The 18,702-nt window shown below is 40.4% G+C and overlaps 1 protein-coding gene across 1 annotated transcript in view; it reads left to right on the top strand.

Moving 5' to 3' along the window:
- Kif11 (kinesin family member 11) overlaps positions 1-17,153 on the top strand; it is a 49,131-nt gene extending 31,978 nt beyond the window's left edge. Inside the window, exons 14-22 of the mRNA XM_005352191.2 lie at positions 3,895-4,067; positions 5,134-5,259; positions 5,336-5,494; positions 6,739-6,845; positions 7,389-7,668; positions 9,433-9,655; positions 12,118-12,263; positions 13,394-13,510; positions 16,515-17,153. Of these exons, the coding sequence (XP_005352248.1) occupies positions 3,895-4,067; positions 5,134-5,259; positions 5,336-5,494; positions 6,739-6,845; positions 7,389-7,668; positions 9,433-9,655; positions 12,118-12,263; positions 13,394-13,510; positions 16,515-16,646 (1,463 nt within the window). The 3' untranslated portion in view covers positions 16,647-17,153. The remainder of the gene's footprint in view (positions 1-3,894; positions 4,068-5,133; positions 5,260-5,335; positions 5,495-6,738; positions 6,846-7,388; positions 7,669-9,432; positions 9,656-12,117; positions 12,264-13,393; positions 13,511-16,514) is intronic.
- Positions 17,154-18,702: the final 1,549 nt, after the last annotated feature.

Below are 18,702 nucleotides of genomic sequence, written 5' to 3' on the forward strand. Positions count from 1 at the left end.
GAAGAGGGCACCAGACCTCATTACAGATGGTTGTGAGCCACCATGTGGTTGCTGGGAATTGAACTCAGGACCTTTGGAAGATCAGGCAATGTTCTTAACCGCTGAGCCATCTCTCCAGCCCACTGTCTCTACTTTTTAAGACCTAGGATTAAAGGAAGAGAGTCACTAAACTCAGCTTTTTTGGTCTTTTTTTTGTTTGTTTGTTTTTGAGGCAGGGTCACAGGTATCCTAAGCGGGTCTTAAAGTTGGTGTGTATCAGAGGATGATTTGGAATATCTAGTCCTCCTGTCTCCCACCTGAGTACTGGAATTACAGGCCTATGCTGTCATGCCTGGTTCTATGCAGTGGTAGAGATGGGACCCAGGACTTCATGCATATTAAGCAAGTGCTCTGGCAACTGAGCGAAATCCCCGGCCCATTCCTAGTCTTTCTTTATGTGTTTCAGATGTGTTAATTTCACAATTTTCATTTTGCCCCCTCTCCCAAATAAAAGATGCCCATGTTTAATGCAATGCTCCCAGGTAGCACTGGGAAAGTATGGCGAGGGAAAGAGAGAAGGGGAGACCACACGAACCCCGGAGACCACGTGTACATTCTCTGTGGGGCAGTCTAAGTACCCTGTGGGAGTGGTCTTGACCCTCCCTGGGGAGGGGTCTTATTTTAGGAGCTGGGGTGAAGCCTCCAGGCAAACAATCCAGACTCTTTGTATAAAGGGTGTTTGGGAGCTGGGGTGATGCTTGCAACAAAACATTCCAGGCTTTTTGGATAAGGGGGTACCAGCAAGCTGAGGTGAAGCCCCTCAATCAAACTTTTTAGACTCTTTAGATAAAGGGGCACTGGCTCAAGTCCTGGGGGCATGGGCTGACATGGGAGAGGGGAGAGCTGGGAGTTGGTGGGTCGCGTTCAGCGAGAGGTGTGGCTGGAGCAGCATCCAGTTTACTGTCATCCTGGAGACCTCAGGCATCTGTTTCTTGAGGGAGATGAGAAGGCAGGTGGCTAGGAGAAAAAAAATATTGTTATTATTGGCCCTATCAATGGGGTAGCCATGGGAAGTCATTAACTGCCAGACAGATTGGGACAGAGCAGTGCCCTGGTTGTACATGTGAGGCTTGGGTGTGTAATTGGGACACAATAGCAGATAGAACCAGATTTTAGTTGGTAGGTGTCCTTGATCCTGGAGAGTTGGTACCGATGGTGAAGTCCCAGGAGCTGGTGCAGGTGTTGGTGTTGTCTGGAGAGTGCTTTGTTGGCCCAGACAGCAGAAGTGACCTGTAAAATATGCTTGAAAATGGATGGGGTTAAAATATGCCCTGAGATGGTTAGTTTTTACCAGGCAGCAGAACTTTTTTTCAGGAACCTGTAGGTACTTGTAAGAGAACAGAAACAGATTTATATCTTGGTGTCATAGCAAAAGGCTATTGCTTTAGGTTATAAGGTATGAACATTTTAAAAAACAAAGGGAGTCGAAAACTCTAAATTTCTAAAGATATACCTGAAACCTGTTAGTCCTGGATCATAAAGCCTGTTAAAGAAGCACACCTGTCTGTATTTTAGCAGGACACTTAACAAATGAAGTAATAAGTTACCAGTACCTTAAGTCATCAAATGCCATTAGACAGATCTAAGGAGGGTAAATGAGCAGAAATGAGACAGCTTTTTTAGCTACAGTGGCAACCCCAAGTCTCTCTTTAGTCCTTGGAGAACACCAGCCTAGAAGCACTGCTTGCTGTTAGCTGCTGAGTACAAGAGGCCCAAAGACTTTCCTGTGGGGAAGATTTATTTAGTCCACCTGTCTTGGCCCGATGAGAAGATTTGATTCCCTGCGTGGCATCCAGGAAGCTCAAGAGATGGAAGGCTGCTTTTTGCTGTGTGGGTGACTTTGCCAAACCATAAGGCAAACCTCAAGGTGAAAGGTCTTTTGCAACCATGTATCTTCTTGGAGGAGCTACAGGATGCTGTGGGAGGTGGCATTGCTCAGTCTGATCACTGTGTAGACCAGGCTGGCCTCCGACTCAGAGATCCTCCTGCCTCTGCCTTACCAGTGTTGGGATTAAAGGCATGCTCTACCACCATCAGGATGAACTATATAAATTCTTGACAAAGAAAAAAATGCAAATAATTCCAATCAGACCAAATTAAACCAAATAAAGGTGCCCATGTTTAATGCAGTGCTCCTGGATGGCACGGGGAAAGCATGGTGAGGGAACGAGGGAAAGAGAGAAGGAGAGACCACACGAAACCTGGAGACCACCTCCTTTTTTTTTTTAAATCTGTTTATCTATCTTGAGATGGTCTCACCAAGTTAACCAAGTTGAACTTAAACTCACTTAAGCTGGCTTTGAATTTGTGATCTTCCTGCCTCATCTTGAGTACTAGGGTTACAGGTATGAGCCAACAAACACATCTCAAAATGTATAATTCAATACTATTTTAAACAAATAAAAACAGATAACTTAGGTGACAGTGTCACTGGTACCTGTCCCATTGAGCATGTTAGCTGTTTAGGCAAGAGATTAATGTTTTTGCTTTTTTTACAACAAATTTTAGAGGTTTGTTGTTGATTTTAGACTGTCGTCTATAAGTTAAAATTTACCAAATTAGCATATTATCATTAGAAATAAAATTTATCACTGAATCTGACTAATTTCTCTGAGGTATTACTATGTAATTTCTTGGATCCCTTCCTAAAAGTGTTCTTATTTTTAAAAAATTTGTAAATTGTAGCTGGAAATAGTAGCTTAATTCCCAGCACCCACAGGGCAGCACACAACTGCCTTTAACTCCAGTTCCAGGGGATCTGACATTCTCTTCTTGCATCTTTAGTGCACAGACATAAATACACACAAAATAAATAATTTTAAAAATTGAAATTTTTTTTTTGTTTATTGTGTGTGTGCACACACGTGCACTCGGAGGTCAGAGGAGGATTCTTTTCTCTCCTTCCCTCATGTGGATCCCAGGGATTGCACTCTGGTCATTAGGCTTGATGGCCGGTGCTTATCCAGTCCCTTTCCTAGATATTTCCTTTGAATAAATGATCTTGTAACATTTTTCTTGTGGAAAAACATATCTTAAAGATTTGCTGTATTATCAGAACATGTATGTGTGCATTGTTTTTTATGCTGTCTTTTGAGATAAGTATCATGTAACCTAGTTTAACCTCCAGTTTACCAAGTAGCTGAGGGTGACCTTGAACTAGGTAACTGAACCTGACTTTTCTGTCTCGACCTTTAAAGTGCTGGGATTATAAGTGAGTTTTACCCTAATAAGGTGCAGTTTTCTCTTTTTCATAAATTCCTGTCTACTATAAAACTGCGTATTTTAGACACTAATTCTATCTATCTATCTATCTATCTATCTATCTATCTATCTATCTATCTATCTATCTATCTATAGGAGCCTGGCCTTGAACTCACAGAGGTCCACTTGCCTCTGCCTCCCAAGTGCTGGGTTAAAGGTGTGCATCACCACTGCCCAGTTACTAATTTTAAGAATTTTCTAATTCTTCTTCTCTTCTCTTCTTTTCTTTTCTCTTCTCTTCTTTTTTTTTTCTCTCCGTCCCTCCTTATCTCCCTCCCTCCCTCCTTCTCTCTCCCCCTCCCTCCATTTTTGGGACAGTGCTTCTTTGTGTAATGCTGACTGTTCTGGAACTTGCTCTGTAAACCAGGCTAGCCTTGAACTCACAGAGATCCACCTGCTTCTGCCTCCTGAGTGCTGGAATTAAAGACGTGTGCCACCACTACCCGCCATATTTAAATCTTATTATGTAGTAAGATAATTCTTTAATGTAGTTATTGGAAATTCCATAATAAAGATTGATTTTAACTTATTGAAAGTGATCTTAACTGCATTTAAATATATGTATGCTAAAGTTCACATCTCTCCCTCTTTTAGGTAATCTGATGTCTTCCAGTGTCTCTGCATTAGACACCATTACCACGACAGCACTCGGATCTCTCGTGTCTATTCCACAAAACGTGTCGGCTCGAGTCTCCCAGATCTCTGATAGGATATTGGAGGAGCAGTCTTTAGCAGCACAAAGTAAAACTGTGCTGCAAGGATTGATTGTTAGTAAATCTGTTAATGTTTTCAAAGGGTGACTGGCCATCAGAAATGGCATTAACTGCTCTTAGCTTAAGCTTTGCTAGAAACAGTTAGGAACCTTTTGCTTTTGTTTCCCCCTCACAGAAAGACTTGTTTGCCACAGGATGTGACTAAACTTTGAAAGTGTTTCCACTCCTTTGGTGTTGTTGAGAATAGAAATAATTAAGCCATTATCATTCACATGTTTGTAATTTTAGCGTTTGAAAGGTGGAGGCAGAAGGATCAGGAATTCAGAGCCACCCTTGGTTTTTAGTGAGTTCAAAGCTACTTGAGACCCTGCACAAACAAGAGCAGCAGTTATTAATGAGCCTTCTGGTCACAAAGAGCAGCTCAGGTGGATTCAGGAGATTTGAGATCTGTTATCTGGCCTCTTCACCAGAGCTAGAGCTAGTTAACCCAACGGGGGATAGCATGTAACTGGTTTCTTATTTAGCACAAATGACCAAACATAAGTAGCCCATTTTCTTTTTATTTTATTAGTGTGGGTTTGTGGACTTGATCGAGGGTGCATGCTACATGTGTAATCTCCAGGGACAAAATTTCAAAGTGTTTAAATGTATCTATAGATTTTTCCCCTATGGTGGGGATCAAACCAGAGTGCTGGAATCTTAACACTTTACTGTCATTTTTCTCCTCGTCTAAACTTTACCTTAGATCGTTAAGTTGACTATAGGAGGCAGGCATCATGGTACATACCTGTGATCCTGGTAGTGTGGAGGCAGGAAGAACAGGAGTTCAAAAGCATCCTCAGCTACAAGTGAGTTTGAGGTCAGCCTGTGCTACGAGAGACCCAACAAACACAGAACAGGAAATTAATTCAACATTTACTACACTTAGTGAACATTGTTTTAGTTAGTGGAGCAGGATTAAGAGTTTTAGGCAGAATATAAATTCTAGATATTCAGTTATGTCACTTTAGGTTATTAAGAATTTTGAATGTTGGTGTTTGGTTGCTAAGTATCTGAGATATATCGGCCAAGTTAATGGAAATGAAAACATTTTTAAAGATGCATTTGTTTTTAAAAACAGAATGAACTTGTGACTGACCTTCTCGCTTCCCTGAAGACCATCTTAGCCCCTGGTGTGGTTTCCATCTTGAATATCAACAGGCAACTGCAGCATATTTTCAGGAGTTCATTGACAATGGCTGAAAAGGTACAGATGTTATCTTCTTAATACCTCAAATTTGATAGGTTGCCCAAAAAAGAAACTAATATTTTTTTCTTTAAAGATAGAAGATCAAAAAAGAGAAATAGACAGTTTTCTCAGCGTATTGTGCAATAATCTACATGAACTCCAAGAACATACAGTTTCTTCCTTGGTTGAATCACAGAAGCTTTGTGGGAACCTAAATGAAGACCTGAGGATGATAAAGGAAACCCATTCGCAGGTATCACTCAATTGATGTTTTTAGTGGCGTGATGGACTTAATAATCTATGTCACGTGGTTTGAATGCTGCAAAACTACTATGGAAACTTGAGGTCATCACAGCTGCTGTCGTTTCTGATGGTGATTAGTGTGAAGTAATTGAGAATACTTCTTTAGATCAGCTAATATTTGAGAATTTGTTGCATCTGGAACTCTGTTCTTAACAACATTCTGACCAACAAAATGGTCCTTTCCCAGCAAGAAGGAAGGAATAGAAAACATGCCCATAGAGGAAGGTTGCTGTAGCATTTTAAGTGAAAATATTGCAAGTTTTTTCTTTCTCAAGTGACATGGATAGTTACTCCCTCTGATAAACTAAGCCCTGACTTCTCTCATTGCTATAGCATTTGCTCATCCTACCTCTTCCTCTTGACTTCTTGATTATGGTGTGTTCCACCATGCCAAGCTCCATCATCTGTTATTCTGAGTCGTAATGGATAATAATAAAGCTTTGGGAAATGAGCCGATTGCAACAGGATCACACTCTTTGGTTATTAAGTGAAAAAAAAAAATAATTCTTTATTTTTTATTTTTTTATTTTTTTTTTCAAGACCTAAAATGTTCCTTTAATACTCCTTTCAGGGCTCTCCTCTGTGTGTGAGAGGAGACATTAAAAATGTTTTGTCGGGGCTGGAGAGATGGTTCAGTGGTTAAGCGCACTGCCTGCCCTTCTGAAGGTCCTGAGTTCAGTTCCCAGCAACCACATGTTGGGATCTGGTGCCCTCTTCTGTCTTGCAGGCATACATGCAAGACAGAATACTGAGAATACTATATACATAATAAATAAGTAGATTTTTTTTTAAAAAAATGTTTTGTCATGGTGCACACCAATAATCCCAGCACTTGGGAGGCAGAGGCAGGTTGATCTCTTGTGAGTTTGCGGCCATCCTGGACTATAGAGCTAGTTCCAGGAAGCCAGAGCTTCACAGAGAAACCCTGTCTCGAAAAATGAAAAAAAAAAATTTTTTTTCTTTGTCAAGAAACCTGGTCTTGAGAAACCAATAACAAGAACGAAAAGACTTGGTGTAGTTCAGCTGAGCGTTGTGTTATGCACTTGTAATCCCATCATGCAGTGGCTGAGTTCATTATGAGACCCTGTCCCAACAACCAAGTTTTAAATTCTAACCTGTCATCATTCATATTCTGAAAGTCAGCATTTAAATATTGCCATTTCAAATCTTTTCCTCCCTGAATCTTCCTTACAGGAACTTTCTCAGTTAGTTAATATTTGGACAGAGAGATTCTGTGCTTTGGAGAAGAAGTGTGAAGACATCCAGAAACCACTGAGCAGAATTCAGGAAAATACAGAGCAGTAAGATACTTTTAACTTCTGTTGAAGGTTTCTGTAAGCCTGGGATGAATTTCAAAAGGAAGAAAAACTTCAAATTGTACAAACAGTTCTGGTTTTCTTACCAGTGAATTAGTTAGTGATTGTTGACATATTATTTGTGTGTGTGTGTGTGTGTGTGTGTGTATAAATGTGTTCCTTCTTCTCCACCCTCCCGTTCTTGAGACAGGACCTCACTGTAGCTCACTGTGGCTCAGCTTCCGAAATCACAGAAGCGAGGCTTTTGACTGCTTTTTGAGACATTTTCACGATGACTCCTATAAGTTTGCCAGATAACTCTAAAGTGTTCTTGTTGTTGGCATCTGTTGATTGCCTTTCTCTTTCAACTTGTGGTTATCCTGACTCTCGTGAGTGATGATTGATTTCAGATAGCCAAAGGGTTTTGTCTTGTTTTAGTGTTTGGTTTTTGAGAGTCTTACTCTGTAGCTCCATTGCTCTGGACTGTGACTTGTAGACTAGGCTGCCCTTGAACTTAGGTTATTCTGTTTTGTTTTTGTTTTTCTATAGGAAGTCTACAGATATAATCAACAAGACAACAGTCCAAAGTAAAAAACTAATGGCTGATTCTGATGGATTATTACAAGAACTCAGACATTTTGGCCAAGAAGGCACACAGTTGGTTGAAGAGTCTATACAGCACTGCGATTCACTCAGCAGCAACCTGGAAACTGTATCTCGGGAGACCACACAGAGATGTGAAGCTTTGAACACAAGCACAGTTGGATTTTCTGAACAGTGGGCATCCTGCTTAAGCAAGAGGAAAGAGGAACTTGAGAACTTAATGGAGGTAATATGTCTGTGCTTGGATTAACTGGGGGAGAATAGATAGAATCAGAAATGAAAATATTTCAGCTTAGAATCTGTTTTAAAACATTGTGTGAGGGGGCTGGAGAGATGGCTCAGAGGTTAAGAGCACTGATTGCTCTTCCAGAGGTCCTGAGTTCAATTCCCAGCAACCACATGGTGGCTCACAACCATCTATAATGAGATCTGGTGCCCTCTTCTGGCATACAAACATACATGGAAGGAATGTTGTATACATAATAAATAAATAAATCTTAAAAAACAAAAAACATTATGTGAGCCGGGCGGTGGTGGCGCACGCCTTTAGTCCCAGCACTTGGGAGGCAGAGGCAGGCGGATCTCTGTGAGTTCGATACCAGCCTGGTCTACAAGAGCTAGTTTCAGGACAGGCTCCAAAACCACAGAGAAACCTGTCTCAAAAAAAAAAAAAAAAAAAAACCAAAAAAACAAACAAACAAACAAAAAAAAACATTATGTGAGTTGAGTTGGACATAGGTGGTGCAAGCCTTTAATCCCAGCACTTGGGAAGAAGAGGCAAGTGGATCTCTGTGAGTTCAAAGCCAGCCTGGTCTACAGAGAGAGTTCCAGGACAGCTGGGGCTGTTACATAGAGAAACCCTGTCTGGAAAAAAACAAAAGAAACAAACAAAAAGTTTTCTTTTATTTGATGTGTGTTCAAAAGCTTTATTTGGTGTGTGTGTGTGTGTGTGTGTGTGTGTGTGTGTGTGAGAGAGAGAGAGAGAGAGAGAGAGAGAGAGAGAGAGAGAGAGAGAGCGCGTGCGCATGTGCACACACATGCAAACATACATGCATGCAAGAACACCCTTGAAGGTCAAAAGAAAGCATCTGATGCCTTGGCATTGGAGTCACAGGCAGTCCTGAGGAGTCCTGAGCATAGGCTAGTGCTCTTAACTACTAAGCATCTCTTCACCCCTTAAAATGATTATTATTGTGTTTGTGTGCATGATTTGTATGTGTAGGCATGTATGCCATGGCACATATTGGAGATCAGAGACACAATCCCTTCCTCTTTTACTTAGGGTTCTGGAATCAAACTGAGGCTGCACAGAAGCTGTCCATGGTGGTACACACTGGTGATACCATCACTCGAGAGCCAGAGGCCAGGGGGTTCTGAGTTTGAATGAGTCCAGTCTGTGCCATAGTCTTAAGACAAAGAAAACCTGGACTAGAGATGGGTGATCAAATCAAGAACTTGAGACATGGAGTAAAGACCCAGTTTCACCCTTCCTTGCCCCCCCATCCCTTTCCTCTCTTTTCTTCTCCTCCCGTATTCTGTCTTTGAACTCATTATTTAGCCAAGGATGACCCTCTTCTACCTCCTTGTGCTATGGTTAAAGGTGTGTATCACCTTGCCCAGCTTAAGGCCTGGTTTCTTTAAAAAAGAAAAGTTTTTAAGTTAAAAAAAAAAATCAAAGAATTAAATTACAGAGCAAAGAGACTTAAGACTTAGCCTTCAGTCTAATTTCCTTAAGCCAGGCCTTCTTAAATCTGTATACTGGAGTAATGTTAAGAATGAGTAGTGGGAGAGATGGCCTAGCAGGTCAGAGTGCTTCTTCAAGCCTCAGCATCCCCTTTGGCAGTGAATATATGGCTAATTGCCCTCTTCTCTCTACTGTGACATGTTGTTTTTGAAACGTATTATAGAACATTTCAAGGTAATTAAAAATGGTAGATGGACCAACTTGCTTCCAGCTTTAGTAATGAAAGCTTGTTTGTGTCATTTACAGTTTGTAAATGGATGCTGTGAGGCTTCACGTTTAGAGATCACTGAAAAACAAAGTGGACACACAGCTGCTATTGAGAACCAGCGCATCTCCTTTGTTGAGCAGATAACTTCTGATGATGAGAAATTCAACGCAGGAAGTCTAGAGCTTGATGAAACTATAAAAACTGGTTTGACAAAGCTTAATTGCTTTCTGCAACAGGATCTGAAACTTGATATCCCAACAGGTATCTTATTTTAACTTTTTAGGATTTATTTTACTTACAGGGGAGGAGTGGGTGGACATGCACTTGAGCGCGGTGCCTCTGGAGCCAGGTGAAGGGACCTCTGGAGCTGGAATTAGAGGTTGGTATGAGCTGCCCAGGGAGGTGCTCAGAACTGACTTTGGGCCTCTGGAAGAGTGATGTCTGCCCTTAACCACTGAGCCACCTCTCTTTTACCCCCAGTGGGTATTTTAGAATTGCTAAAGATTTTGAAATTAAATCCAGCTGTATACAGTATTAGATACTGTTTGAAAGTGAGCCCTGCCTTTGTCTGACAGGAATTTACCATCTCTCTGTAATAAATTTAAATATAGAAAATTTAGAGCACCAGGATAATTTAATTCAGTTTTAGCTGTTTCTTGTTGGTGGTATATTCCTAGAAATTTGGGCACAATAGAAAATTTCATAAACATTTAGACAATTGGCTTTGTTAAGAACAGTCATTTTTAAGCCTGATGTGGTTTGAAAGCATGCATATAAACAAAGCCGGTTGTCTGAATGTTTATGACATTTTACAATCTAGTTTCCTCAGGAAACTGAGGAAAGAAAACTGTTACTTAATGACCACCCTGGGCTCCTGATGAAAGAGAAGAAAATAAAAATAAGTTGTTGGGTGTGGTGGCACACACTTGTAATAACAGTCCTAAGGAGGTATAAGCAGGACTGTTGGAGTTCAAGATCATCTTTGGCTAGCCTGGGCTACAAGAGCTCCTGTTTCAAAACACCAAACCAAAATCAAAAAGCATTTTAAAAACAAATAAAATTGCCCAACTATTTAGTTAACACTGTGTCTAAAATATGTTTTAATACCCAAAATGCTAGATGGCTGTAAAAGCTAAGTTGTTGAATACAAAGTTCACCATGAAGCACACTCCGTCCGTGTCCATCTCATTTTCACTTGTCTGTCTCATTGACTGGCATCATTTAGAAATCACCACTTTAAAGACTAGGCAGTGGTGGCACACACCTCTAATCCTGGCACTTGGTAGGCAGAAGCAAGTCGAGTTCTGGGTTTGAGGCTAGCCTGGTCTACAGAGTGAGTTCCAAAACACCCAGAGCTACACAGAGAAGCCCTGTTTTGAAAAAAACAAAACACCCTCCACCCCAAAAAAAGAAAGAAATCACCATTTTTAGAGATCAGAATTGGCAAAGATTGGTAAACTATCTTGATTGGTAAGCTGATTTACAAAGATTAATAGTTGGTTCTTCATTGGATTGTAAAATCATTGAAATGTACACTTTTTTGAATGATTTTTGTGGCATATAAATTACATCTCAAAACTTTTTAAAGAGTTTGTGCTAAAAGAACGTTGGTTTATTTAATTTTGTCAACCTTTCAGATTTATTGTTAACTATCAATGAAAATCACTTAATTGAAAAGGCAACTCCCGTATAAGGAAATGTAACTGCGTTCAGAACCAGGCACTCCAGAGTTACAGAGAGATGGTTACTCCTTTCTTTTTTTTTTTTTTTTTTTTTTTTTGGTTTTTCGAGACAGGGTTTCTCTGTGGCTTTGGAGCCTGTCCTGGAACTAGCTCTGTAGACCAAGCTGGTCTCGAACTCACAGAGATCCACCTGCCTCTGCCTCCCGAGTGCTGGGATTAAAGGCGTGCGCCACCATCGCCCGGCAACAAAGTGATCACATTGTAAACCTTTAATTCCAGTAACGCCACCATTTCTCAGAAAACCCCAAATTCATTTTTAAGCCTAATACATGTTTGTATATTCTTAGAAATGGAAACTTCATAGTTTTGGTGGTAAGATGACTTTTACAAATTGTCAGATCTACTAAAGATCATTGGGTGGCGGGAAACGAAAAAGCAGACTTCATCTTCAATTATGGGGCTAGAGAGATGACTCAGCATTTTTGGAGCACTGCTGCTCTTCCAGAGGACCTGAGTTAATTCCCAACAACCACATGGGACATGCAGGTATACATGCAGAACACTTATACATAAAATATAAGTAAATAAGATTAAAAAGGAAAAAGAAATGACTTTCTAGCAGAGACTTGACTTAAAGCCCTAGAAGTAGAAGAAAACCAATTTTTTTTTTTTTTTTTTTTTTTTTTTACAAACAAACGTTAGGCGGTGGTGGTGCACTCCTTTAATCCCAGCACCTGGGAGGTAGAAACAGGTGGATCTCTGACTTCTAGGTCAGCCTGATCTACAGAGCAAGTTCCAGGACAGGCTCCAAAGCTTCACAGAGATACCCTGTTTCAAAACTCACCCCCTCCCAAAAATAATATTACTATGTGAAAAAATGTAACTAGCTTTAACCAGTTTGTGCCTGGTAGATAAAAAAAGATATATTGAAATCATTTTTGGTTTTGGAAGACAATTCACTTGAAAGTATATCTTTTAACATAATTTTAAAAGTTATATTTCATATAATTTTCCCTGGCTTTTCTAATTTCTACTATAAAGGTATGACACCAGAGAGGAAAAATTACTTATATCCATCAACACTGGTGAGAACTGAACCACGGGAACAGCTCTTTGATCAACTGCAAAAGAAACAGTGCAACCTATTAATGCTGAACTGCTCAGAAAACGACAAAGAGACCGGTCAGGTAAAATTTAAAGCACAATTTTAGAACTTTCCCATAAATCTTACACGTGGGTGCACACATGTGCATGGGGATGTGTATACAGCATGTGTGTATCTGTATGGAGGTGGAAGGTTGACTTTGGGTGCCTTCCTTAATTGACTATATTGAGGTAGGGTTTCTCACTTGAACCCAAAGCTGCTAGTTACCAACTTTCCTAAGTGCTGGGATTACAGGTGGGCTGCCACGCCCAGAAGATGATAGGTGGGGGCTGTGGATCCAAATCTTATCCCTGCATTTGAACAACAAATGCTTGATCCTCTGAGTCATCACCCCTGCCCCTGTAAACTTTTGATGTGGTGGATTTCATGTAATGAATGTGTCTTTTTGTTCTTCAGTCCTATGCTGTTTTCTATGAGAATTGCTGGCTTTTAAGCCTTTCTTTTAATCTTATTATTTTTATTTATTTTTTTTAGGCTAGTAGACAATTTCTAAGCCAGCATTTAAGCTATGATTGCATTCCAGGCACTGTTTGTTCTAAGTTCTTTACATGTATGCTAACTCAACCCTTTTAATAACCTTGTGGAAGGGGTACCACTGTAGTACATCTTATGAATGAATAAACAGAATTCTTTTGTCTCAGTTTACAAAAATGAAGCTGCAATTAGAAGCAAGGCAATCAAACTTACAATTTGTGTTCTACAGTTAATAGCAAGTATAGAAAAGTTAAGAAAGTAGAGATTAAGTACAAGCTAATACATTATATTTTATAGATTTTCTGCTATTTATTAATGTTCAACTTCTATATAATGCATACGAAATCATTTAAAGAAGAAAATGCTGTTATGGTATTTCGTATTTTTGAGACCGGGCTTCTCTGTGTAGCCCTGGCTGTCCTGGAACTCTTTGTAGATTTACCTGCCTCTACGTGCCAGGATTAAAGACATGTGCCACCACCGCCTGGTTTACAGGATGATTTTTGGCTTTCCCTGGTTGTCCTGGAACTTCTATGCAGACCAGCTGCCTCAAATTTGCAGCAATCCTCTTGCCTCTGCCTTCTGAGTGCTGGGTATAAAGCATATCCCAGTTGTATCCTACTCTGTGTGATGATCCAGCGCCATGGAATTGCCCACTCATCCAGCTTCTTATTTTAGGACATGGATGAAGAGGAGGAGGTTCTGGAACAATGTACTGAAGAACTTTTAAGTCAAGAGACATTTGTACATACCAATGTGGGTTCCTCTGTAACTGGTGGTGTTCCGTTTTTCCAGGTATTTGATAATGTGTTTCATGCATCCTTCCTCATCTGCTGTCCCTCACATGGTTTTCCTATTTAGTATAAAGATATACACCTTATGTCCCCACACTTGTGAGGTTAAGGAGGAGCTAGCCTAGGCTAACAAAGCAAGACTTGTCTTTAAAAGCAAAACATAAAACAGTAACAAAAAAACCAATATTCTTTTTTTTAATATTTATTTATTTATTATGTATACAATATTCTGTCTGCGTGTATGCCTACAGGCCAGAAGAGGGCACCAGACCCCATTACAGATGGTTGTGAGCCACCATGTGGTTGCTGTGAATTGAACTCAGGACCTTTGGAAGAGCAGGCATTGCTCTTAACCTCTGAGCCATCTCTCCAGCCCCCAAAAACCAATATTCTTGTTAGCACAACAGCAAAAAATTTAGTCATTCCCTTCAAATGGCTTGATAATTTTTATTTAAATTGTGTACACAGACTTAATTAATGAAGGAATCTTCTAGAGAATACATAAAGGTAAAATTTAACTCCAATAGATGAAGTTATAGAGACGTCAGCAAGTAATCTGGCTGTTATTTTCATCTCATTTCTGCCTCTTACTGTAGAGCAGTTATTTCTCTTACTTGTACCTTGACCTGGTAGGTCCTGGTATCCATCTCTGTCCATTACACTTTGAAGGTTAAAGGATTTAAACATTTGGGATTATAAATTGTATTAGTGCTTTATCCTGCCCACTGGAGGCTCTTCTCTTATTAATTAGGCTCTTAGGTTTCCCAAGCCTCTCTGATGCCGTACAATTAAATTCTCTGACAGATTCTATGTCCACCTCCTTGTTTGCTTTTGAAACAGTCTTTCTGAAGAATAGGTAGCCTAGAATGTAGCATCCTCGGCTGTAGCTTTCCATATGCTGGGGTTACAGATGTATGACGTCATGCTCCTCTAACAGTTAGAGATGAGCCATTCAAAACTGCCTGGTACAGGTGAGGTGTCACACACCTTTGATCGTAGCACTTGGGAAACAGAAACAGTTATCTCTTGAGTTCACGGCCAGCCAGGATCACACAGTGAGACCCTGTCTCCAAACAAACTCCCGTCAAAAACTGCTTGGCATCTTTCCCCGTATTTTGAAGATATGAGCATAGATAAAGTAAAAATTTCCTTATGCAAGACATGTAATATTGAATTACATTTGAAATGAGTGTGTGTTTTGATTTTTCATTGCAGGGTTTCATTGTGTTGTGTAGCCTTGGTCGTCCTGGATATCACTCTGTAGACCAGGCTGGCCTCTGTCCCTGAGCATTGGAATTAAAGACGTGCACCACCAACACCTGGCTGTATATTATTTTTACATTATATATAAATGCATTTATATTGCATTTATTTATTTTTTTGTTCTTTTGAGGTAGGGTTTTTCTGCATAGTCTGGCTGACCTTGAACTTGCTCTGCAGACCTGGTTGGCCTCCATCTCAGAGATCCACCTGCCTCTGCTTCCTGAGTGCTAAAGGTGTGCACCATTACCACCCAGCTGCATTTCCTTAAATCCATTATGTATCTCAAGGCAGTTTCTCCCCACTATTCTTTTAATCTTTGTTTTTGGCCTGGTTTTGCTAGTCAGTCATACCACTGATCGGTACTGACAGCCCAATTCGTTATTATGTTTGTGGCTTTTTATTTCTTTTGGTGCTATGGTTAGAATTCGGGGCCTTAATACATGTCAAGTAATTGAGTTACATCTCTAGAGTCTAAAACATTATAAAAAGTTGGTTTATGATTTGTCTCAGCATTTATAATTGAGTATGCAGCATTTTAATTTTTTTTCTGAAGTAGGGAGCTTCCAGAGGTATAGAGTCCCCAAATGCATAGTATGAATCAGTCTCTCCCTCTGTCCTTCCTCTCTCCCTCCCTCTCTCCCTCTCCTTCCCTTCGTCCCTCCCCCCTTCGTCCCTCCCTCCCTCCCTCCCTCCCTCCCTCCCCCTCTCCCCCTCTCCAAGGTTTCCTCTCTGTAGCCCTGGCTGTCCTGGAACTCTTTGTAGATCAGACTGTCCTCAAACTCAAGAGATCAGCCTGCCTTTGCCTCCTAAATTCTGGGATTAAAGGCATGTGCCACCACCACCTAGTGTGAGACACATTTGCAGTGGAAGATAAAAGGGCCAATGGAAGTGTTTCATAGTTGCTCGTGCCAGCTTTTCCACTTAGAGTAGAATGGTCTTTTCTTCATGGTGACAAATCTTCCTCTCTCTAAGCAGCACTGTTGACAGTCTAATCTGGGAAATTCCATGTTGTGGCCGGTGGTCCTGGAGTTTGAACACTTTCATCCAGGGCCAGTCCTCACCAGAGCTAGGAGCACTTGTTTGTACTGTCCTAAAATGTCTCAGTACATTGGCCTATGTCCGCTAGGGGGCAGAATCACTTGCTGTTGAGAAGCAATGTTGCAAAGGAAAGTTTACAATTACATTTTAGAAAATGATACCAAAAAGAAATATTCCTTGCCAGTGGTGGTAGCACAGGCCTTTATCCCAGCATTCGGGAAGCAGAGGCAGGCCAGCCTGGTCTACAGAGTGAGTTTCAGGACAGTTAGGGCTACACAGAGAAACCCTGTCTTAGGAAAACAAACAAACTACTTCTTTCTACTTCCATTACTAGTAAAATAAAAAAGGCTGTACTTGGTTTTTTTTTTTGGGGGGGGGGGGCTCAAATTTGTGCTGACCAGGCAATGATGGTGCATGTCTTTAATCCCAGCACTCAGGAGGCAGAGACAGACTGATCTCTGTGAGCCTGGTCTACATGAGCTAGTTCCAGGACAGGCTCCAAGACTACAGAGAAACCTTGTCTCGAAAAACCAAAAACAAACAAACAACCCCGCCAAAAAAAAATTTTGTGCGGATCCTTTGCCTTTTGTGGTTTTCTTATTTAAACTTTTGCCTGTAATATATAAAACTTGGAAATAAAAATGTTACAACATCTAGCAAAATGTTACATTATTATGACTTTGTTTTTCCTCTTAAACCCACAGCATAAAAAGCCACATGGAAAGGACAAAGAAAACAGAGGCATTAACCCAGTGGAGAAGTCTAAAGTGGAAGAGACCTCAGAGCATTCTGTATCAAAAAGCAGACTGCCACTTCGACCCTCAATAAATCTCTGAGGGTTAAGGTTTTCTTTGTAAAGAAATGAAAGCTGAAACCCCACAGTTTGAACTTGTGTACAGATTACAGTGGGATAGACTATGTCAAGACATCACAGTAACTGTAGGTGACTTGAAAGTCCTTTTTTTATCACCCTTGTAGTTCAAGTATGTAGTAAATTGGGTTTCATTTGGGATTTACATTGAATATGTGTTTCTAGCTCATTATATAAAGTAGCTCTTTTTCCTTTTTTTTTTCTTGTATATTATTAAATACCAAATATATGGAAATTGTTGTTCCAAGCCTGGGCTTTAATAGATGAATGCCATATCCCTTCCTGTCCTGCTAGGGCTGCATTCAGTCTGCATTTCCTTACCTCTAACCTGCCTTCTTTGTTGTCTTCTCGGCTCCCTTCTCCCTGTTCCTGTCACTAAACCATTTGTGACCCGCAGAAAGCCCAGGGCTTCCCTAGAAATCTTATGTGTTAGTGATTGCAATCATTGCCAATAATAAACCTGACCCTGGAAGTACCCTTCTTTCAGCACTTTCATTTGTTCCTCCTTTGATATGCAAGCATCTCGTTCCTTCAGCAGCTCTCACACATGGCTTCACCAGCAGCCTGGAGAGTCAGCTGCTGTCACGGGAGTCCTGTGGAGAGCTCCATCCATCAGAGATCCCATTCTAAGGCCTGTGTCTTAGAAATGACAAAACTTTTTTAGACTTCCAATTATGACTACAACTTCTATTTTGTTTATCTTTTAAAACTTTATTCTTTGTATATAATAAAATGTGTATATACATTCACTCAGTTGCAATCTTAACCTTCTGACTGCTGTTTCTGGAGGTTGGCCTTTCCGGATGAAGAACCAGAGCATTTACCTTGAAGGAATGAATGAGCGGATGCCGAGAGTAAATGTGCTCACATTGAGTTCAGTGTTGTGGACATTTTAAAATGATGTAACTTCTTATACTTGAGACAGTCTCACTGTGTAGCTTAGCCTGGCATATATTCACTATGCAGCCCAAGCTACTATCCTAGAACCCAGGACAATCTTTTATAATCTTTCCAAGGGCCTGGCTTTAGAGATTTGACTTTGTAAGTAAGAACTAAACCTTAATAGGAAATTAGAAAATATGCTACTTCAAGAAATTAAATTTCCTGCCTGGCAGTGGTGGTGCACACCTTTAATCCCAGCACTCAGGAGGCAGAGGCAGGCAGATCTCTGAGTTTGAGGCCAGCCTGGTCTACAGAACAGAGTGAGTTCCAGGATACACTCCAAAGCTACACAGAGAAACCCAGTCTTGAAGAACAAAAAAGAAAAAAAAAAAAGACAAAGAAATTAAACTTCCTTGTGCCATCTCTTTTGCCCATTATAGAGATAGAAATGTTATTTTAAAAAAATAATGGATAAATTTCTCTGCAAACAAATGTCAATCTAATCTGTGGATATTGCTAATATGTTCTTGCTAAATCTATAATTGCTAAATTTGGGTTTTTTATATTAAATTATTTTTTAAATTCTTTTTGTGTATGGATGTTCTGCCTGCCTGTATATCTGCTCCACTTTCATGCTTGGTGTGCTTGGAGGCCAAAGAGGCCATAAGATCCCCTGGAACCGGAGTTAGGACAATTGTGGGCCACCGTGTGCACAGCCAGAATTCTTGACCTCTAAGCCATCTCTCTAGCCCTAGAATTTGTTTCCTTTACTTGCTGGCCCATAAATTCTTATTTGGCAGTGATATTTATAGATGTAGCCAGGCGGCATTAAAACTCCTAAAGCAAGCTTCTATATAGGTACCATCGAGGAAAAAAGCAGGCTTTCCTCAGTGTACTCTCCAAGGACAGACACCTTCTGCATGATCAGTAAGGAAGCAGCTCACCCTACACAACTGAAGCACAGTTTATGTCGTTGTTTCTTAATCGTTGTAAAGTTCTCTGGGCATGGCAGTACAACTAACTGCCAGACAAGCAAATAAATATCAAAATTAATACCTGAGCCATAAATTAGCTCTACAAACCTCCATATGAAGTGTCAGGCACTCAAATAACCAAGAGCAATATCATCTAAAATGGGA

The sequence above is a fragment of the Microtus ochrogaster genome, chromosome 8 (genome assembly GCF_000317375.1).
Source record: "Microtus ochrogaster isolate Prairie Vole_2 chromosome 8, MicOch1.0, whole genome shotgun sequence".
NCBI classification, from domain to species: domain Eukaryota; kingdom Metazoa; phylum Chordata; class Mammalia; order Rodentia; family Cricetidae; genus Microtus; species Microtus ochrogaster.